Source organism: Oxyura jamaicensis, chromosome 10 (genome assembly GCF_011077185.1).
Source record: "Oxyura jamaicensis isolate SHBP4307 breed ruddy duck chromosome 10, BPBGC_Ojam_1.0, whole genome shotgun sequence".
NCBI classification, from domain to species: Eukaryota; Metazoa; Chordata; class Aves; order Anseriformes; family Anatidae; genus Oxyura; species Oxyura jamaicensis.
This window is the reverse complement of record NC_048902.1, coordinates 18,631,635-18,653,565: the sequence shown is the minus strand read 5'-3', so window position 1 is coordinate 18,653,565 and position 21,931 is coordinate 18,631,635. Positions and strand designations below refer to the sequence as shown.

General features: G+C 51.9%; 2 protein-coding genes across 5 annotated transcripts in view; one reads left to right on the top strand and one right to left on the bottom strand.

Annotated features, from left to right (window-relative positions):
* The window catches only part of CHSY1 (chondroitin sulfate synthase 1), a 63,643-nt gene extending 49,758 nt beyond the window's left edge, over positions 1-13,885 (top strand). The window contains exon 3 of the mRNA XM_035335398.1: positions 10,356-13,885. Within this exon, the coding sequence (XP_035191289.1) occupies positions 10,356-11,948 (1,593 nt within the window). The 3' untranslated portion in view covers positions 11,949-13,885. The remainder of the gene's footprint in view (positions 1-10,355) is intronic.
* Positions 13,886-20,801: 6,916 nt separating this feature from the next.
* LRRK1 (leucine rich repeat kinase 1) overlaps positions 20,802-21,931 on the bottom strand; it is a 74,984-nt gene continuing 73,854 nt past the window's right edge. For all 4 annotated transcript variants that reach the window (XM_035335393.1, XM_035335394.1, XM_035335395.1 and 1 more), the window contains one exon: positions 20,802-21,434. In XM_035335393.1, the coding sequence (XP_035191284.1) occupies positions 21,257-21,434 (178 nt within the window). In that variant the 3' untranslated portion in view covers positions 20,802-21,256. The remainder of the gene's footprint in view (positions 21,435-21,931) is intronic.

The following is a 21,931-nucleotide window of genomic DNA, read 5'->3' as shown; positions in this document are numbered from 1 at the left end:
GGACATGAAGTACCCAAAAGGAGGGTCTTGAATGTTGTGTTTCTTTTTGGGACATGAAGTACCCAAAAGGAGGGTCTTGAATGTTGTGTTTCTTTTCGGGACATGAAGTACCCAAAAGAAGGGTCTTGCATAAGAAGTACTAGAAGATGACAGCGGTGCTGCAAGCCTGCCTCTCCCGGTCTGTCACCGTGCCCTTTCCCTTCCACTCTCCCTGCATCTTTGCCCATCCTTTGCTCCTGTTTTTTTTTTTTTTTTCCATCTGTGTGTAATATCATAATAGCGAACTGTTCCCATGGAGAGCAAAATGCCCTGGAGATCATCCCCGTATTCTTCTGGCTGAAAGTCCTGTAGAAACAAATGCAATACCCGAGGAAAGGAAAGATGCTGTCTTGTGACTGTTTGCTGGGGAAAAATATGGCACTGAACAGATTTGGCTCGATTTATTCACAGTGTTCCTGTAGTACTTCTGAATTAAGACACGGGAAGGTAGAAAGCAACTATCCCACAAGTTACGATGTCACATTTCCCTCCGAGACAGAGGGACGTCGCTTGCTGGTGTCTATTCTAGACCAGGTGTAGATTCACCTTCTCAAAACAGCAAGAAATCCTTTGGATATATTCCCGTTACATTAAAAATATAAAAGAAACCCGTCGCCTTGGGCATTTGACAGGAGGCCAGTCCTGAGAGGCCAGCTGAAGAGACAGGTTTCTGACATCTGTTAGGGGTGGGTGGATTTTATTTGACTCTGGCGCTCGAATCGAGGCCAGGCGTGATGGGAAGCACGGCCCAGCACCCACACACTGCCCCGCTGGCACTTCGATTTAAAACCCCACAAGCAGCGATGGGCAGAACAGCTCTGAAGTGCGGGGTGAGAGTCCTGGGATGCGAGCGTAGCTCCTTCTGTAGGCTTCAAGGGAAAATACCAATAACTCCGTGTGCCGAAGCGCTTTGGGAGCAGGCAGGGGATGAGCAGCACGCCTGTTTGCTCGCCGGCGTCACCTCAGAGCCCTTCTTAGCTCCAGCTCGAAACCACACCGAGCTGGGAGCGACCTGCCGTTTAGATGATAGAAGGGTATCTCAGAAGGGCACTAAGGCGACGGCAGCAGAAAGTAGACCTGTGTGTCCCGCTGAAAGCCCCATTGAAGGGCTCTGGCTCTCTCGTGGACGTGCCTTCGTGGGACAGCAGCAGAACACAGTCCCCAGCCATGCACCCTGCCCGATGGCCCGGCTGCCTCTGAACCGCGGTGATTTATAACGCCCCGAGGAAAAGTGTGCCCCTCTCAATGCTGCTTTAAGCTGTCAGGCCGTAAATTGTCTTGGTTCGGGAGCTACTTCAAAGCAGCCCTGCCTTCCTGCAGCAAGGAGAAGTCTTTCTGGCAGCTCCAGCACAAGTCATTTGCTATTCATGAGTCAAATCCCTGAAACGTCCTCGATCAACAACTCAAAATGGGTCAGAAGAAGACAAGGCATCGCTGTCTGGCGAACGAAGCCGCTCACCCCACCAGCCTTCTCCATCTGTTGGCAAAAGCCGCTTCTGCTTCCCCAGCGATGGCTTTTCCCCCCCTCCTTGCCTTTCCCTAAAGCTGTGGGACCTGGCCCCTCAGAGAGGGTCTGTGGTCAGACCCTCTCTGATCCCCTTGTCTCCCAGCTCCTCCCATCGCCCTGTCTCCTACACGAGGGACAAGTGGTGATGGGGTAAGAATCCTCAAAGCAAACTGGTTTCCAGATCCAGGGGGGCTGCAGCCCTCAAGGTGGAGGGAAGAGGAGGCAAATGCCATCTGGGTGCTGATGGGGACGTGCAGGCTGCGGGCTGGCTGCTGGAGGGACAAGGGACCGAGCAGCGGTGGCTGCAGGGACCAGGCACAAATTTTGGAGCTGGGTCCACTCTCGGTCACAGCCAGCAGAACGAGCCGTCCTGCAGCTCAGAAGCTTAGGAGCAAAGAAAAACCCAAGAAGGGGCGAAAAAACCCTGCCTATGTGCCTGGCTGGTGGTCGAAGGAGAGCTTGGTGTGCTGTAGGACTGGGAAATCCTTCCCAAAGCTTGGGAACATTTGAGGTAGTGTTTCTTTTCTTTCCTTTTTTTTTTTTTTTTCCATTTCTAGCGGTGCCTAATGCAGTAGCCTTCAGCATAACCATGTTTTTGTCAGTATCCACATCTCCTTTAATCCAGGGCGTGACAAAAGCAGCAGCAGCAGCATCTCCTTCCCCTCCAGGGCAGGTTTACAGGCGAAGGTGAAGCCCGGCAGCTCGGAGGTGAGCCCGCGGCGTGGCCAGACCGTGTGTAATGCCAGAGGCACTCGGCTACGGCGCTGCGCTGCTTGTCACTTCTCCAAGCCGTGCCAGACAGCCAACTCGCAGAAAACCTCAGCCCATATACAGCCAGCCAGCAGCGCTCTGCGAAATCTTTAACCATATTTGAACTAACGGGCGGACTTGGATACCGCAAGGGGGAAATGCCAGTCTGCCTGACAGCTCGTTTTCATAACGAGAAACTTCTTCCACCGATGGGAGGACAATAAAAGCGGTGGCTGTGTAGAAAGATGGGGCCTTCCTAAAGTTCAGAGTGCATAGGAAACAGCAGAGGAGTGGGCCGGTACCAAACCTGTGCACTTTTCACCCCTTTCACCTCTTTTCGCCCCTTTTTGGGGTGGGGACCCTGCGAGTCCCAGCAAAAGGAGGCTGGAGTCTCTGTCAGTGATAGCTACTTTCTCTTAAAGCATGGTTTATTTGAAATATACTGCTCCTTGTGCACACATAAGCAAGTAATTAACGTAGGTGACCTTTGTAGTTAGAGCTCTTACTGCATAATTTATGGGGCTTTTTGACGTACAGGGCACAAAAGTCAAATTCTTGAGAGATCAGCAGCCCTCCGAGTGGGCAGGCTTCCTCTACTGATCCCCTGGATGACCAAGGAGCCATACTTTTTATAACCGAACTATCACGTAGTGCAGTTACATGCACTGTGTGCGTTTTAGATAGCAGAAGGCTTGGAGGCAGAGCCCTCGTTGTGGTAGTTTACCTCAGCTTTGGCACTGCCACGTCTGTTTGCAGCGACGAGACAAAGGGCAGAGTTTGCTTCTCAGCTCAGCACACAACAGCGGGCAGGCTTCAAGTCCTGTGTGGTAATGATACGAGCACAGAAAAAAAAAAAAAAAAACACAACACACCACTTTCGCAATCATGGCATCTGACTGTGGAAATTCTGTCTCCGGCAGCGGCGTTGCCGCGCTCTGCTCTTCAGGATCGCGCCCTCTGAAGCGGCGTTACTCCCGGGCCAGGCCTCAGCTGTAAGATCCTCACGGGCTGACTGAAACATGTGGGCTTCTCCACATAAAACAAGAGCTTGTGGCTTCGTTTCCCTCCCCTGCTCTGAGCAATTATTAAACAATTCTCCTGGCAGCAAAGCCCGCACGCGTTTCACATGCACGCCTCAGAACAATGCCGCGCAGCTTCGGCGACCCCTGGAAATCGTCACCCCGTGCTGCTCCCCCTGTGAAACGAGCTGGGGATCCAGCCCAGTCCCTTTTGGCCGCCGTTCGAGCCAGCTCCAGAGATGGTGGATCTGGCAGAAAGGCAAAACTGAACGTGAAGAGCCCACCCGAGCTCGCGGGCTGTGGCAAGAGGCCGGCTGAAATCACCGGTGTGGGCCACGGGTGCTAAAACCCTCTGGGATGCCGGGGCTGTGTACGGAGCCACACGGCTCATCCTTCCCATCCACCAATGGGAAGAAAAAGGCCGTGTTCTTTTAAATCCCGCTTAATTGAGGAAGGATGGAGAAGCGAGATGCCTGCAGGGGCGTCCCGTCAGCCGCGGCCCTGTCAGGAAGCCCAGGCGGCTCTGTGCTGCCGGCTGCTCCCGCTCGGAGCCCTCCAGCAGGGGGGTCGTGGGCCTCACCGGGGGCTGGCGTGGAATTATTCACTGGCCCTGGTGCCTTGCAGTCAGCCCCGATCAGTGCTGGTGTGGAAGGGAATAAGGTTTGGAAAGCAGCCCCCAAAGAACAACCCTACAGCAAGCAGCATTGCAGCACCCAGGAGGACGTGTGGCAGCTGTGGGGAGGGCTTCCTAGCAGAGAAATCAGAAATCTAATAAATTCCTGCTTTTCTGTCATTTGTCATTAGCCGGGGCTGCTGGCAGAGGAGTGGTGTTGCCATCAGTTGTCAGGAAAGGATTTCCAAATGCTGTTGTGAAAGATGCTCCAGCACGTTGGGACGGCTCCTGGCAGGGCGCGGTGCAAGGCTGCAGCTCTGACATGCAGGCAGTGCAGGAGCTGGCTCTGTCCTGGTGATTTTATTCAGCATTCCCCTCTTGCCCCTCTCCAAAAGATATATTCCTGCCACGAGTCTTTCCAAGGGATCAGAAAAAGCAAGTGTGGGCTGTTGGTGTAGGAAAAGGCAGCCGTACCCCTCCTCATCTCACACAGTGCTGCCGAGGCTGGAAGCACCAAAAGTCTTAAAAATTGATTATTTTTTAAAAATACCCCCCGACCTGCTTTCTCCACCCAGCGAAGAATTGCAGCAGCAGCTATGGTGAGGCCAAATCTTTCCCTAATTAAACTCGCTGTGATCTCCTGGGACAGCACAGACAAGTAATCATGACATTATCACCACATCCCTTGGGCACCACGTACCTGCCCAAGGCTGGGGCAACCCAAACAGGCAGACATTAACACAGAAAATACTGCGGGTGATGTGTGCAAAGCAGGCAGGGCTTGATCCCGCAGTGGTTTCACAGAACCTGGTGTTAGCAGGGACCCTGGGACCTTTTGGATGTGCTCTCCAGCATCGCCCCAGCATTATTCCTGCTGCTGCAGTGATGCCAGTGACGCAGGCTGCAGCTGAGGTTCTCCAAGCAGAGGGTTTCTGTCCCCCCTGCACGCAGCAGCTCGGGGTGGCCTTGCCAAGTGCCTCTGGACCAAAGCGGCTCGTCGTCCAGCGTGACTCGTAACTCTTACAAAATCCCTGGATGTGGAAAGCAGCTCCCAAACGGGAATCTTTGAATTCCACGAACAGAAGTATTTCTAAACGATTACATTACTGCCTCTTGAAAACACATGGTGGAAAATCACACAGCGGTCCAGAAGAGGTCTTCTTTTCTGCAGTCTCTGCTCAGAGGAGACCGCATCCTTTTACAGCATCCAAGGAAACATTTGCCAGGGTGTCAGAAGCTTTCTGCTCATCATCTCCAAGAAACGGCCCCTCAAGGGTCATGTGCAGCTCCTCCGAAATCCTAACACTCCGCATGAGAAAGAGCAGATACAGGCTCCCAAGGCTGCGCCTATTTCTTTCATGGGCCTGTTGAAAATCCTAATGAAAACCAAGTTTCTCTTGTGCTCTGCCTGCACCGCTGAGTCGAAAAGCGAGGAGTTGACAACAAGGAAAAGAAATCCCGAGACACAGTTTTGTGTTTTTTTTTTTTTTCTTTTTTTTTTTTCTTTTTTTTTTTTTTTTGGTGGGGAAGTAATTTGGCGTCATCCCCCGCGTCTGGCCTTTAAATGAACACATCAGCAGCAAGTCGCTGTGTTCCTGCTTCCCTTCGGGTCTGGGTTGGAGGCGGCCCCTCTCTGCTGGAGAGGCAGAGCTGAATCATTTGCCCCGTGGGTCAAAGCCATGTGCTTTTCACCAGGCCCCGTCATTTGGGAATTCTGCTCGAAACAGATTCTGAGCACACTTTCTCAAGCAATAGCCACGATAATTAGTCATTAGCACCTATCATGTTTTGCTTCTTTAATAGCCGGAGGATAGAACATTTGTTAATACTTAGTGGTGTTTTCTTGGGGTTTGTTTCTGTTAAATCAGAACCTTTTGGAAGCAGAGCCCGCAGTTGCAGGCAGCTCTCCTAAGGTCTGCAGTTGCATCTCCGTATCCCAGAAGGGCACAGTCAGTTTTTCTTGGTTTCTTTTGGGCTACAAAAGGCTTCCAGGTTAGATTCTGGTTTGTCCTTTAAAAACAGCTCGTATCTGTGTGTCAGATACACCCATGGGGAAGGACATTTCACAAAATGAGCACGGTCTTCTCTTGAGGGTTGCCTGTGGTGGCACTCATCTTTCTTCTCTCCGTCAGGTCGGGTCTGGTTCATCTCATCCCCCTTATCCCCGGGAGGACAGCTTGCTTCCCAACTGAGAGGACCAGGCCCCTTTATCCTTGTTTAGATGAGGATGAAGCTGTCCATTTAACGCAGGGCCAGAAGGAGGGAGGTTCTCCTCTACCTCAGCACTTGGCTCCCACGTGGTGCGGATTGCTCCCATCTGCAGGTCTTGGGTACCGAGACCGTCGAGGTGAAGCGCACGGTGCCAGCTTTGAAGGCACATTCATTTTTGCAGGTTTTTCTCCTTTCTGTTGCCAAGTTAGGCTTACTTTAAAGGCTACTTGGTTTGAGAAGCTCTGAATGAATAGGTAATTTTAAAGCTTTTTGCTTGCTTAAATGAAATAGCATTTAAGGGCGGTTGTTTAATTAAACAGCTACTTGGTATTGTTAACAAAAGATTAAACTCAGCAGCGACTCTCCTGACTCACAGATGCCTTGGGAATTCAATGACCTTGAGTTTGCTGCGCTTGAGTCTTGCCTTGGACACTTGGCTTCCTTTCCCGAACGCTTTGCAGAGCGGAGCGAGGCTCCACGAGGCTGCGGGGTGAAGCAGGCGCCTTTCACCCGGAGCCACGTAAGAAGAAGGGATTGTGCTGACCGAGTGCATTTCTTGCTCGGAGCATGCCCTCAGGTCACGGCGGATCGCATCTGGGGCTGCCTCTGGCAGCCGGCCGCGGCAGTTTGGGGTGCTGGCTGCTCGGGGTGTTTGGCTGAGATTCTTCATTTAGGAGACGGAGCGACGGGAAGCAGTGGTGCGTGATGGCACTGGTGTGAGAAGCGACCCGGCCGAGGGATCACCTGGGATGGAAGCCCCATGTCCCAGCCAGGTGGTATCTCCTTCATCCCTTCCTGCGTTTTGGCATTTGGGGGGGTTACGGGGCCCAGGGAGTGGCCAAGTTGGCTGGAAATGAGCATTCACCTGTTCCTTCCCCGTGTTCCCCCCCACCATAACTGCCCAGGAGTGCCTTCAGTCATGCCGTGGCTAGCTGTGGGACTGCACATTGGGATTTAAAGTAGGGTAAGAACCTCGTGGATGCAGATTTCTGTTCGGAGAGGTCCCTGCTGGCTGAGGAAGCAGGGGGCTGGCGACCTGCTGTGGCTAATTGCCCCGAAGTGGCCAAGCCTGATGATGAGCACAGCCACGGCAGCGACCCCGCGGGGGAGCAGCCCCTCGCCAGCCGCCCACGAGCATCTCCTCCCGGCCAGGTGACACGAGCCAGGTTTTTGGGGTTTTAATTAGCTTGGCTTTGTATTTAAAGCACATCTTGGGCATTTCGAAGGCTGTCGTACGGCATGTCTTGTCCGCGAGTGCTTTTCATGAGACTTGTGGGGCTGTGTTTTCCGGGCTGTGGCAGTACAATCTGGAGCTGTGAGAGAAAACCCTCGGGGGCTAATCCGTGGCTGCAGGCCAGGTTCTGCATAAACCAGTCTTATTTTTTAAGTCCATTTTCTCCGGTACACTTTTTTTTGGCCTGCAAAAGACTTCTTCATTTAAAACGAAGAACATAACACTCTCTCTTTCAGTTGGTCTTCTGGCCGGGAGCCAGGAGTGCCCACAACAGCTGTACCACAGTTTAAACCTTCAGTCTCTAATGGTTTGGGGAACATTAGGGTTTTTAAGGCTTCAACAGGTCTAGAGTAAATAGTGATCAATAAAGAGTAGCTCTTCTTTGTATCCTTACGCTCTCGGCGCTCTGCACTAGAATAAAGCATGCTTAGAATATAATCACTGCCAAATTAATATCCGTGAAAGGTTCTTTTTTTTTTTTTTTTTAGGGAATCACAGAGAAACCTGTTTCCCTAAAAGAAGAGTTTGCAAGAGTTCAGCGAGCAGGAGCCGGGTCAGAGCCATGTGAAAGCTGGCACGTAATGCCCCGAGACGTGTGCCCTGGTGTCGCAGCCCGCGGGGAGCGCGTGGACCGGCTGCTCCGGGGCAGGGACAGCAGCTTGCAGGGGTCCCTGTCTCTTCCACCTTCTGCCGCCCACCCATCTCTGTTGGTAGGGTTGTGTAAATGCCTGGTCGCTGCCGTGCTTCCCATGAGCTGCACTCAGCGTGGGCCGGAGCGCTTGGCTCCTTGCAGGTGTCACCTCCTGGGCTGGAGGAGGGTGGCCGAGGTGGAGCAGAGGTCCCTGGTCCCAGTCGCTCTGGGTTGGAGCCCTGGGGAAGTCTCGCAGAGATTCGTTTCATTCTCAGCTCAGGTTTCCAGCTTTTGGCAGAGGCGAGAAGTGCCACTGAGCGTTCAGAAGTTAACCTGCCTGGCTAAGGGGTTCTTCCTGCGTGGCAAGCCCCATCTTGAAAATATTCCTGCTAATTTTCTTTCGCTAGGGGTTCCTATCCGTACTTCCACTGGGAAGTTTCATAACATTTTCCTACCCATCAGTATCCCATTAAAACTCGGTTGTGTAATCTAAAAGCCTTTCTGCTTTCATGGTTTCCTCTTGTAGCTAATTCAGAATGCCCTAGATGGCAGTTCTGGAATAAATGCACTCAGGCTGCATGGTCTTGATTTTGGTTTTGTATAAATTGAAAACAAGATCTGAAATTAAACCCTATTGTCCGTTTCCCTTTAAATAATAGTTGCCTAATTATGAGTTTTAAGAATATTTATCTAATGCTGCAATACTCTTTGGCAAGCGTGTGCCTATGGTTGTAGTTAAAATGTCGATGGGATCTCCAGCCTGTTGCCGTGCACATTTCATTCGTAGTGATATACCTGGGGGGAGAGTGGGCAAGAAGGTGAACGGGGGCAGGAATGGAGAAGGGGGGAGGGTGATGAGCCGTGGAAAAATGTGCTGGCTTTCTCAGCCCGGCTGAAATTCCTCCCCTTCCTTCGAAATTAATGACATTTGTTCAGGTTAAAACCCAAGCACACGCAGGTTGCTCCTGCGTTGTCCGCCGTGATCCGCTGAGGTTCAGGTCGAGGTATGTGCACATCTGGATCGTTGGGATAGCGGCGATTAAACCCAGGTGTCTGCTTATCCCGGGGATTCGATGTCTGTCCACAGTAATGGGAAAAATGCGATTGAAGGCCTAATAAAACAGGGCTTCCGCGGGGTCCGAACAGCTGGTAGAAGCATCACGTGCCCTGCCTGAGCGGGGGGCCTTTCTGTGCGTGTGCTTTTCCTGTTAGTGCTCGGTTCAACTGTCGTCATACTTGGGTCTTGGTTTTGTTTGTCATTGGGATTTTAGCCCCGCTAATTTTTACAGCCCTCAGTAACGCAGACTGGGTCCGCTTCTAAACAAAGCCGCCGTGTCCGCTCCTCCGGCAGGTCGGTGGCATTTGTGTTTCGATGCAGAATCAGCCTGAGATCTGTAAAACGCCCATTGTCCAGGCTGGTGTACAGCTTTGACCTTGAGGGTCAGATTTTTTTTTTCCATCTCCTCGTTTTTCTTTCAGCTTATTTCGCACGTTATCATCCTGGTTTGCGTGCACCTTTCACTGTGTCTGCCCGAGCCACTGGGAGCTGTAAGGCTGGTCTGCCTGCTCCTCTTACAGCGTGGCTGTCCGCAAGGCTTCTGGAGCGAATCGTAGCTCGCTATCTTGCTTTGAGAAAGCAATTTCCATTTTAAAGATGCCTTTATTCCATCCCACAAACACGTCCTGTGCTGCCTGCCTTCTGGAGCTGCTGCCGGAATCTCAGGTGCATTGTGCTTTCCACTGACATTTTAAATGTCAGGGGGGCTGCAGCTTTTTCATCCTTCCTGCATGGCAGTGCAGGACTTCGGCTGGCACGTTCAGCACCTTGACCAAAGCGTTCATCAAACTGGGTATTTTGGTGCCTGGACTCTGTAGCTCTAATGCCTGAACAGCATTAGGGTGTGATGGAAAAGCTGTCATCATCCGTGCTTACTATATATTCTGTATCCTTCTTATTGTTTTATTACCATTATTAAAGCCCAAGGGAAGCAAAGGAATAGTAAGAGTTTTGTAGTGAAGGTTTTGTGTTTGTATTTCCTGGCGATTGCTGTTAGGAAGAAATGAGCTTAGGATCTCCTCACTGCCCAGTTGTTTGGCTGACGCTGGTGTCTCCAGAGTGGGCTGCAGTAATCCCAGATCCACGGTAGATGTTTCTCTCACCAGTTTGCAATGAATAATCCTCTTAATTTCCTCGACTAGCAGCTGGTATTGCTACAACCTGTGCCTAAAACCAAGAAGGGCTTATTCAGAAAGCCTTCTGGCCGCGCGAGCAGGGAGGCATTTTCTCCCCGTGGGGGGCTGCGTGGGCTGAGGTTCCCAAGTATGGCTAACTTCTCCTTCCTCTCTTCTAGATGCAGCAGCTGTTTTACGAAAATTACGAGCAGAACAAAAAGGGCTATATCAGAGACCTGAGGAACAGCAAAATCCACAGGGCTATCACGCTGCACCCCAACAAGAACCCCCCCTACCAGTACCGACTCCACAGCTACATGCTGAGCCGCAAGATAGCAGAGCTGCGCCACCGCACCGTGCAGCTGCACCGAGAGATCGTCCTGATGAGCAAGTACAGCAACACGGAAGTCCACAAAGACGACCTGCAGCTGGGGATGCCGCCCTCCTTCATGCGGTTCCAGCCCCGCCACCGGGAGGAAATCTTGGAGTGGGAATTCCTTACGGGCAAGTATTTGTACTCGGGTGCCGACGGGCAGCCCCCTCGCAGAGGAATGGACTCTTCGCAGCGGGAAGCGCTGGACGACATCGTTATGCAGGTCATGGAAATGATCAACGCGAACGCCAAGACCCGGGGGAGGATCATAGATTTCAAGGAAATCCAGTATGGCTATCGCAGGGTGAATCCCATGTACGGGGCAGAGTACGTGCTGGACTTGCTGCTCCTCTACAAAAAGCACAAGGGGAAGAAGATGACCGTCCCCGTCAGGAGGCACGCGTACCTACAGCAGACCTTCAGCAAGATCCAGTTCATGGAGCACGAAGAGATGGATGCCAAAGAGCTGGCCAGCAAAATTAACCAGGATTCCGGATCCTTGTCCTTCCTCTCCAACTCGCTGAAGATGTTTGTTCCGTTCCAGCTCAGCAGATCAAAAGTGGAGAGGAAGGAGCTCAAAGACCAGAAGATCAACATCCTGATTCCTCTCTCCGGACGTTTTGACATGTTCGCGAGGTTCATGGGGAATTTTGAGAAGACGTGCCTCATTCCAAACCAGAACGTCAAGCTGGTCGTCCTGCTCTTCAATTCCAACTCCAACCCCGACAAAGCAAAACAAATCGACCTGATGAGAGATTACCGCTCCAAATACCCCAAGGCCGACATGCAGGTTTTACCGGTGTCTGGGGAGTTCTCGAGGGCACTGGCTCTGGAAGTCGGATCCTCTCAGTTCCAGAACGAGTCTTTACTTTTCTTCTGTGATGTTGACTTAGTGTTTACCACAGAATTCCTCCAGAGGTGTCGAGCCAACACAGTTTTGGGTCAACAAGTATATTTTCCCATCATTTTTAGCCAGTACGATCCAAAGATTGTTTATAGTGGAAAGGTTCCTAGTGACAATCATTTTGCCTTCACCCAGAAAACAGGTTTCTGGAGGAACTATGGCTTTGGTATTACCTGTATTTACAAAGGTGACCTTCTTCGAGCTGGCGGCTTTGATGTCTCCATCCAGGGCTGGGGCCTTGAAGACGTAGACCTATTTAACAAAGTCATTCAAGCTGGCTTAAAAACTTTCCGAAGCCAAGAAATCGGAGTAGTCCACGTGCATCACCCTGTCTTTTGTGACCCCAACCTTGATCCAAAACAATACAAAATGTGCTTGGGGTCCAAAGCTTCGACGTATGGGTCCACGCAGCAGCTGGCTGAAATATGGTTTGAAAAAAATGACCCGAGTTTTGGGAAAAGCAGCAATACTAATGGCTCGGTGAGGACAGCCTAATGTCCAGCTATGCTGGAAAAGACTTTTTTTTTAATTATCTAATTTATTTTTGGGAAAACGTTTTTTGATAATTCACTTTTAAAAGACCACACAGGATATATTTTAGAAATCATCGTTGTTTTCTTACAAAGTGCTCATTTTGAGAAGAACAAGGCCGTTGGTTTCTTTTTGTTGTTGTTGTTGTTGTGTTTTTGTTTTTGAACAAAACTGTGATCAATATTTGCCTTCAGACAAACAAACAAAAAATGTTTAAGAATTTTCTGACCGACCTGCGGAAGCCTGACTTGAATTAGAATTTCCTTATGAACAAAAGATTGTTTCCTACCTTTTCCATTGCTGTCTTCGTTGCTAGGATTCTGTAAATTGGGACCCGAGCGGTCAAGCAGAGTGACAAAACGCTGTATCTAAAAGTTGTTGTGACTGCTGCAGTGCGCAGATTCTGCTCTTTTTGTTAAGGATAGCCATGGTTTTTAAAATTGTGTTGGAACAAAACGAATCAGTGTGGCGATGGGAGGGGTGTTCGTTGCAGGAGGTTGTTTTTTTTTTTTCCAAATGGCTGATTATTTCAGTTAAAAATACACTTCCACTTGTTATGGCCAGGCAACTTGGAGGGAGGGGAGGAAGTAAGCACAACCAGCGAGCAGATGAGTCCTCGTAGAAATTTTTGCCTTTTATATTCGGTCCGTGCATGGATCCAGTGTTGGAAGAATCCGTGGTGGATTCTGAGTGTTACCCTCATCCGCTGGCCTGTCTGGAGCTGAGGCCGTGTGATAGAGAGAGGCTGAAGCATAAATGAATGAAATAAATCAAATGAGAATCTCTCGCAGAAAAGCGACAGTACACGATGAAAAATTAGCGCTCCCTAACGAGGACTTGGAAAAACCTTCCGTATAAAGTGTACTGCACCTGATTGCATCGATTTTGTTCAGTTACGTAATGTTAATGGGAACAATTATTACATTTGATTACTAGTTTTGTTTGGTTTGGATTTGTTTTCTGTATCTGATAGACCTTTAATTTATTTAATATCCATTGTTTTAGGTTCTTGACCTTTCCTTGAATATCTGTTAGTCATTTTAATATTTTATATATATATATATGTGTGTGTAAATATATATATATATATTAGGAATGTATTGCATCTTCTCACTGATAAGGTAGTGTACGTCATATGTGCAGCAGATGATCTCCAAAGATTACTTTCTAAAGTATTTTTTCTTGGATCTTTTTTTTTTTTTTTTCCCCCAAATTTCTTTAACATTTTTGGAACGACTTAACGAAAGCTTAGGAATTTTTTTTGGTATTCTAAGAGGAACTGGGGATGGGGAGGCTGAATACAAGGAAAGTGTGATCCCTATGAATTAACACCTAGCAAGGTTAGAGAAAAATATACAAAACAAAGTGCCTTAAAGCCAGAAAGGGAACCCTTTACACTGAGACTTAAGCAGTGAATGGACGTTGTCGGTGAAGCAGATGATCTCTCGGGACCTACCTACCTGTAAATATCTTGCTCAGCAGAAACAAAAAATAAAAACCAGCGATCAATATATTTTTCTATCGTATCCTCCAGCACCATTTTGTCTCGTTGCTCTCAGTTCCACTTTGCCTACTCTTTGGGAAGTGGAGAATGGCGAAAGAAAGGAGAAGAACCGATGCCGAGGTTGTTGCCACGTCTGAGGGGATCTGATGGAGTAATTGCTATTCCAGTAGAAAAAAAAAAAAAACAAAAATAACCATTGTTTACACACGTATGGAATATGAACTGCAACTAGCGTAGAGTCGATGTCTTATAATGTTCATCGTTTTTTGGTGACAGTCCCAAGGATGTAGGTACTTGGATGGATTCAGTGCATGGAACTTTTTTTTTTTTCTTTTTTTTTTTTTTTTTTAAAGACTTGCTTCTAAGATGCAATAAAGATTTTTTATTTGCAACCGGAGCTCCTCATGTCGTCTGCCTCCGTCCGTGCCCGTGACGCAGCGTGGGTGCAGCCGTGAAGGTGAAGTGGCCTGGGGAGGTAAAGCCAAACCAGCCCCTCTCTTCCAAAGGGTTTTTTGACCTCTCTGCTGTGTTTCAGCCTGGAAGGAGCCTTGTGCCACCTCGTTGGGCTGGGGGAGAGGGAGAGCAGCCTTCGTGGCAGGTCCCTGGGTGCTCCCACTTGGGTTTAGTGGGGGCTTTGGGCTTGTCCCTGGGGAGAGATTAAAAGTGCTCCCGCTGCTAACAGAGACATCTGAAAACATCCGTAACGACACATCTGAAGTGACAAGGCTGAACAATTGAGTCGCGTTTTGTGTATTTAAGACGCGGTAAAAATAATTGTGGAAAGCTTTGAGTACTTCCTTTTAATAGCTCTGCTGCCTTCATCATGAGTGTTCAGTACTGGTGTGGGGCTTCTTAATCTGAAAAATAAAGTCCCAGAGCAAGAGTTTTAGGGATTACAGAAATGTTTCTTTGCAATAGGGAAGGGAAAAAACCACAGCTTGTATTTATGGCTGCAGAACAGAGCTCGAAGAGTTCGAACCCTAAAGAACTGCACCAGAGGATGGGAGAAAAAATCCCTATCCTTATGCTGCATTTATTACAGTTTATGATTATGCACGAGTTCTTTAGCCCATAACAGCTGGTAGAAGCAGAATGCATTTAAATGGAAAAAGGCATTTAATAAAAAGCACCCATCCAGCACGAGGCTGGTTTTTTTTCAGTTGCTGCAGTTCTGGTCCAGCTCCCCGATGAGCCCAAGCAGCATTAAATGTGAATTTTACACCAAGCTCGGAGTCAGCTCCTGGCGCCCACATCTTAACCGAGCACGTATTTTATGGACTTGCAGCGTCAAAGTAATCCATTTTAGAGTTCCATTTCAAATTAGAACCATGTATGATAAAGGCTAACCTTATAAAACAACATTTTATGCTGAAATAAGCTCGATTTGTTGCCCGAGTTTAAGGAGGTTGCACAGGTGGAAGCCACTGGCCCTCAGGTGCTAACCCAGCCTTCAGAAATTACTTTTGGAGCTGGGACTTTGGGCTTGCAGTTTGCTTCGTTTGTTCGGTTCAGGGAGAAGTTTTCTAAATTTTGAAAGGTGAATTAGCAGCGGGGACGCCAGGAGCATTGCCTGCAGCCTGTTCAGGACCTCAGGATGTGAGGATGTCACTCTGAAGCAACGCGGTGACCGAGAGCAGTTTGCTCAGCTGCTTCTCCGTGCTTTAAAACTGTTAAAAAAAAAAATAAATGCAAGGCACTTCTTTCCCTCGTTCTCCCTGCGTGCTTAGCCATGGTGCAGGGTGGTGAGGGCGGCCTGGCCGAAATCCGTGGTGAGCCTCGGGCTGGGGCGACACCGAGGCTGCACTGGGCTCCGTGCATCACACACAGGAGTTAAAGACCTGATCCTTCAGGGAGGAGCTGGATTTACTGCCACCCTTCTCTAAAAGCGCTTCCCTCTCAGCAGCTTCTGCCCTTGCTCAAGGATAAATGGTGGTGCACAGAGGGGATGGGGGACGAGAGGGAACGGGACGGGGAACGGCGGCGCGGCGCTTCGGTGGCCGCAGCGCTCGGAGCGCCTCTTTGCAGGTTAAATATTTGTGTGCAGCTTTGCAGAGTCACGGTCTGTGGAAGGATTTCAAGTTCTGGTCCTTCAGGCACAGTGGGTTTTTATTGCCCTGAAAATGAGTTACCAGCTTTGGCCTTCAAGCGAGTTCCCTGGACCTGGCCGTGCGGCGCCTTCCAGCAACATCAGCAAGAAGGTCCCAGCCCCGAATCTGCTTAGTCTGGAGTTTTCGGTGCTGGGCTAACTTTACGCTGCAAATCATTAGACTAAGTCGTTTTGCATGAATACTTGCTAAAAATATTCCGCTTGCACAGCCAGCCTCACTCGAGAGATTGTTGGAAGACGTCCTTCAGAGGCCGTGCAAGCCGCGCAGTGCGAGCAGGTTTCTGTTCGCCCGGGCAGACGCTGCCGGGTCCCCCCAAGCGCTTTTCGTGGGGATCAGGTCATTGCGCCCTGTCTTAATAAATGTTTTTGTGCCCAGCTCTGTAATCTCTACTGCTCTGGGATCATGAGTTATTGCTCTGGCTGGAGCTAATCCACTTTTTTTGTTGTTCGTATTGCATTCAAAGGGTTTTTTCTACATGGGACAGAGGCAGGCTTGGGGACGTCCTCAGCTCCCATGGCTTGGGCACATTGGAGCCGTGGTGCACTCATCCCATGGGCTGCACCCTGCATCCTGCACCCGGCCGCTGCTGCCCCAGGAGCTTTGCTTTCCTCTTCCAAGCTGCTGTCGACGTTTTCCGGGGGCAGGAGCCCCAAAGCGGCTCCTCGGGGGGGAGCGGCGCTGCCAGGGCAGAAATCCACCAGGCTGCAAATCACCTTTATGAGCGGGGAGAAAAAAAAATATTAAAAAAAATCGAATTAACATCAAAAAAAATAACAGACGGAATACCGGGCTGGCTGTATTTACTTTCACACTTTAATTCAATAAAAACCTCGACTTTAAATGACCTGAATGGGCTCCAAGGTTTCCAGCGGGCTGGAAGCAGGGGTCCCCGGCGCAGGGGAGCTTTGCTGGGCACGGGGCCGGCTCCTGGCTCCTGCTTTGCTGCTCGCCCCCTCTTTGTTCCTTTAGAGAAGGAAGACAAAAAGGAAAAACCCACAAAACCCACACCTTTCTGCTTTGACTTTTCAATGACAGGGATCCTACAAAAGGGCACAGTTAAAAGCCGCTTGAGTGATTGCGTGCTGAAACAAATGCCCAGAGCAAACAGGCTGTGACATGGGGAAGATGGGTGCTGTTTGCTCTGCTGGCGTTGGCTCCACGGGCAGTGATTTGTGTGGTTCTGAAACTAAAGGTGGGCCCTGGGGCACCTGTCCCTATCCCTAACCCCTATCCCTATCCCTGGCTCCTTCCCCATCCTCATCCCTTTACCAACCCCCAAACCTATCCTTCCTCCTTCCCATTCCCTCCTCCACCCCTTCCTCATCCCTTCCCCTTCCCGTCCCCATCCCCACCCCCTCCTCCTTCCCTAACCCATCCCATCACCATTCCCCTCCTTATCTCCAACCCATCTCCATGGCTGCAAACCCGGGGACGTGGCCGATGGCTTCTGTCTCCCCAAGCCGATGCTTTCCTTCATTTCTGCTCTCCAGAGCAAGCACCGCGGTCCTGTGCCTGGCCCGCAGCCCCCCCCAGCCCTGGCTTCTCCCCCAAAATAATAAGAAAAAAAAATAAAAGAGGCAAAGCTGCGGGGCACTGCCGGGATCACTGCCCCCGCTCCTGCTTCCCAGCCAGCTCCCCGCCTTGAGACGTGGCCAAAGTAATTCACGTCAAAACGCAGACAGGTTTGGGAGTCTAGGTGGAAAGGACTTTGTTTTTTTAATGGAATTTTTTAATTGCTTTTTCTCCGAGCATCCCTGGGCCGGTTCTGGCAGGGCCCGGCAGTGTTTCCAGCCGCTGTTTGCAGGCAGCGTGCGCGGAGCTGGGCCGAGCGCCGCCGCCTTCTCCCAGGGAAGCAGGAGCTGCGTGTAAGCAAAGCGCACAAAGGGAATCGTGAATTGTTTATTTCTTTTTTGGGAAAAAACTTGGAACAGCTGAAAAGTTCCCGGGTTTGTAACAGCTCCTCTCCCCCCCCAGCCGGGGATTTGGGGTGCGGAGCACCCCTGGCAGCCCCGTCCCCGTGGTGCCGCCCGCATCGCCCAAACCCCTCAGAAACCCCCATCCCCAGGGGTCAGAGTGACAGCTCCCCAAGGAGCGTTTATTAGGGCCGGAAGATGTTGAGAAGTGCTTAATGGTGCGGAAACCAGCAGCCCCCTGCACCTCCCGTAACAAGGCCCCGGGGGTGCCGGGACCCCCCCATGGCTGCCCCGGGACCCTGCGGCCGGCGGCTGGTGGGGGGCTTCCCGCGCCGTGAAAATGCTGCGTAAAAGACCCTATTGTCAAGCAGAAGAACTAAGAAATAAAACAGGACTGAATTGTGCAGAGGAGCCTTCCCCGGCTCATATTTTTCCTACGGAGAGGGCCCGGCGGCAGGGGCCCCGCAGGACGCGGCGCGGGCGCCTTAATGCTGCATTCAGCAGCGCTGGCCCCATAAAGTCCCCTTGTAGGGCCCAGCGGGGCCGCGATGAATGGGGCCCTGTGGCCGTGCAGGGAGGCCTGGGGGTGGCAGAGAGCCCGGCCCCGCTGCGAGGTTCCCCGTTCACGCCACAGAGAGGTTTTGGGGCTGGGTCTTTGGGGTGGCCGCAGTGCCCAGAGCCACGGGGATTGTGCCCAGCGGGGTCTGGGGAAGCACCGAGCGATTCCCATCTGTCCCCAAAGCCTCTGGTGTGTCCTGTGCTCCTCTGACTGGGACAGAAGTGCCCCAGATGCTGGGGACCGCTGCGGGGCCATGTCACGGAGACAGGGATGTGTGCTGGAAATGTGCGGGCACACAGAGTGATGGGGAATAAAAATCCAGGGGAGGGCTCGTCTCAGGCAGGAGGAGGCGTCCAGTGACATCCGTGTTGGGCTGGGACCGAGAGGATGCTGCCGAAGGTGCCTTATGTGTTTTTAAATCTCACTGACATTTCTCTAGGCACTGCAATGCAGTGAGGAAGACGAACCACCCGACCCAGCAGGGCATCAGCCGCCTGCTGCCCACAGCAAATCCCAGCCCTGGGACACGGTGCTCCTAAACCCCACACGGTGCCCCCATCCCAACCCTGTCCCTGTCCCTATGCCCCAGGGTGAGCCGAGGACATGCTGGCAGCCCAAAATAGCCACCCTATTTCCTGTCCTTTTAACATTTGCTTAAAGAAAACCAATTTCTGGGAGCACCCAGCCCCACAGCCATGGGACAGCGCTGGAAGAGCGCAGCAGGATTTGCTCCTGCCCCACAACGCACCCCAGCACCACCCAGCCACCAGGAAAATGTGGCTGGAAATCAGTCCCCTGTTCCTGGGCTTTGGGGTTTTTCTGCCTTTGAGCCCTTTTCTCTCTCCCCAGGCAAGGCAGGGCAATGGGTGCTGCTGCTCTCCGTAGCTGCCACCCATCCCGCTGGGAGCAGAGCGAGGTTTTGCTGGGAGGAGGGTTGGGAACGAGCACTGAAATCTCCCAAGCTGAACTGGTAGGGTTGGCGTTATTTTCTTGTTCATTTTTCCTCCTGGGGATTTTACTCCCGTGACACATGCATCGCCTACCTATTGGGGCCGTGCACTAACACGGTTCTGGGTTTGTTGGGGATTTTGCCCTGACTCCCCGGTTGGAAGCTCTTTGGGCTCCTGGTCTCTGACCCCACATCCCAGCAGGTCTCTGCCCGGTTCCACATGCTCGCTTCCCGCCCCGCAGCAGCTCCGTCCCCCACCGCAGCCCCCCCGGCCCCTCTCCCTTCCCGGCCGACCATCCCGACCCGCTGCAGACCGTCCTTTCCCGGCAGCAGGATTTTCAGAGCGGTGACTTTATGATGTGTCTGGGGGCGGGCGGGCATTTAATAACAGCCTGGGAGCTTGGCCGCGGGAGCAGAACAAAGGCTGCTTTGTGCCGGGGCCCGGTCTGTGCCCACCGCAGGTGACGGCGAGGCTTGGGGTGACTCCTGGGGGCGTTGGTGCAAGCCCCCGGGGAGCGCGGCCGAACATCGGCCTTGGAAGCGGTGCCTGAAGCAGTGCCCAGGATGTTTCGGGGTGAGAGGGACGATAAGGATCCACTGTTGCTCTTCCAGACATTGTTCTCTCAAAGAACACACGCGAGGCTCAATGGAAGTACAAGCTGTTTTACAGCCCCCGGGGGGGCTTCAGGGATTGCTCATGCAACTGCTGGGGCAGGGCCGAGCCATCTCCTCGCTCCGTGTGGGACAGCACAGGGCCTGGGGCTCCACCAGCTGCTGGAGGGACGGAGACAGGTAAGGCCGTGCCAGGAGATTGACTGATAAAGGATAAATCCCCCGTGGTGCTCACCAGGAGATGCATTTTCATCAGCTGCTGCAAACCCCGATCGCGCCGCAGCTGATGCAGGCGTGGGCTGCCAATTAAAGAGTGCCACCGACGCAGCGCCGCCGTGGGAGGAATCTGTTTATTTTAAGATACACTTTGTTTCCCAAGGAGGATATTTTAGCAGCCTGCAACAGAAATGTGAACCAGACGGTTAACCTGCCCGCTCGGCCTTGGCCAGCCTTGCCGATGCTCACACAAGTTTCTTGGGATAGAAAAAAAAAAAAAAAAAAGAAGGTCCAAAATCCAAACTGTACACCTTTTTACAGGGCGCTTGGCCGGGCTCACTTTTTACACTGCTGTACAAGCTTGGGGTAACGAAGTGTGTTCAGAGCCACCGCACCATCCCAGGCCGCTAATGAAGATAAAATAAAAGCTGCAGCGAGCGGAAGCTGAACAGATACACAGGCAAATTAAGCTTATTGTGTTCCTGATACTCCAGAGTGCATTTACCAAGAGAAAGAGGAGCAGAACAAGGACAGCTTGTAAGCCTTCCCGGTCGCAGGGCTCCTTTCTTGACACTTCAGGAAGCATCTGTCAAACCGAGTGGCTTTGCTTTGTATCTGCTCTCTTACAATTGACTTTGCAACATTGCAATTAAACAGCTCGCTTACTGCGATTGTGCAACGTTAGTGGCTGAGAGATTCATTTTAGGATCTCTCACAGTAACACTGCACCGTAATAGCTTGGAGGAACCAGCAAGGCACCGGCCAGCCAAAGCGTATCGCTGGTTCTTGCACCTGGATGTCCCTGCGCAGCGGTCGCAGCAGGAGCTTCACCTGAAGCAGCCTCTGACAAACGTGCAGGGATGCGGGCAGCAGCCCCGCAGCAGAGGGCTGGCAGCAGGCACATCTCCCCAGGAGCAGGGCGAGTTACAGCCCGCAGAGCCAGCCAGCAGGCGCTGGGGCACTGCAACGTGCTGGGGCTCCCAGGACAGAGCCCGCTGGAGTAAATGGAGCTCTCCTGGCCGACGACACGCACCGTAAAAAAAAGCAGCAGCAGCAGCCAGGGCGTGCTGAGGGGGAGGAGGGAATTTAAAACAGGGAGAAGGAAACTCAGAATAAAAGGGCATGAGCAGAAGTGCAGCCACCGCCACCTCCTGCTCGCAGGGTAGCGTGTGGCAGGCGGACGTGCAGAGTGCCCACGGCCCAGCCTCACACCGGGGCTGTCAGTCTCCAAAATCCCCAACGGGGCTCCAGCAGCTGAAACCCCGCAGAGCTCTTTAGCAGCAAAACAGAGGCACGCTCCCCACACCCCTCTCATCCCCTCCCTGTGCAGGGCTGTGCCCTGGAGTCCAGCTGTGCCCGGAGCAGGACGCGTCCCATCCTTCCTCGGTCCTTGGGTCCCTTGCCACGAGCACTACCTCCGTTTTCGCATGCAGGTTTCGAGCCTTCCCAGCTCTTCGTAGGCCTGGTAGAAAACGTTGAAGTCTCTGGCGCTCCAGCCCCGCCAGACGGCCAGGCACCACTCCATGTTTTCGTTCCTGAAGCAGCACACGACGGTGTCCTTCGCTATGAGGGCAGCATCCACCAGCGTCCTGGGGAACCAAGAGCAGAGCATGGCATCAGCGCGGGGAGCTCTGCTGAGGCAGCACACCGCCCTTAGCCTGGGAGGCACTGCCCCACGAGCTTCCCTTTCCAGCTAGCGAATCTCCTTTTTTTTAGCTGCAAACCCTTGGGAAAGGAGAGCACAGCAAGGAGAGGAATCGGAAACTACGGCATGGCAAAAGCACGCAGATCGGGGACACGAGATTGTGAAAGGGATTCAGGTGCCTGAACGGGAAGACAGGTGCCTAAGTCTGCCGGGGCATTTTGAAGTTGCTGGTAATCTCCTGATCTGCTAAATCCACAGCTCCAGCTGGGTATTTGCAAAATAGGCTGCATCGTGCCACAGCTAACAGGCTGCCAAGAGCTTCTGGGGTCCAAGAGGCCACGTAGAAGCGGGATGGAGCCCACCTCTGCCAGCTCAGGGTACGAGCCCCGAGCCTGGAGCAGCAGCACGGGGACCTGTAAGGTTTGTGTACAAGGAGAGCTG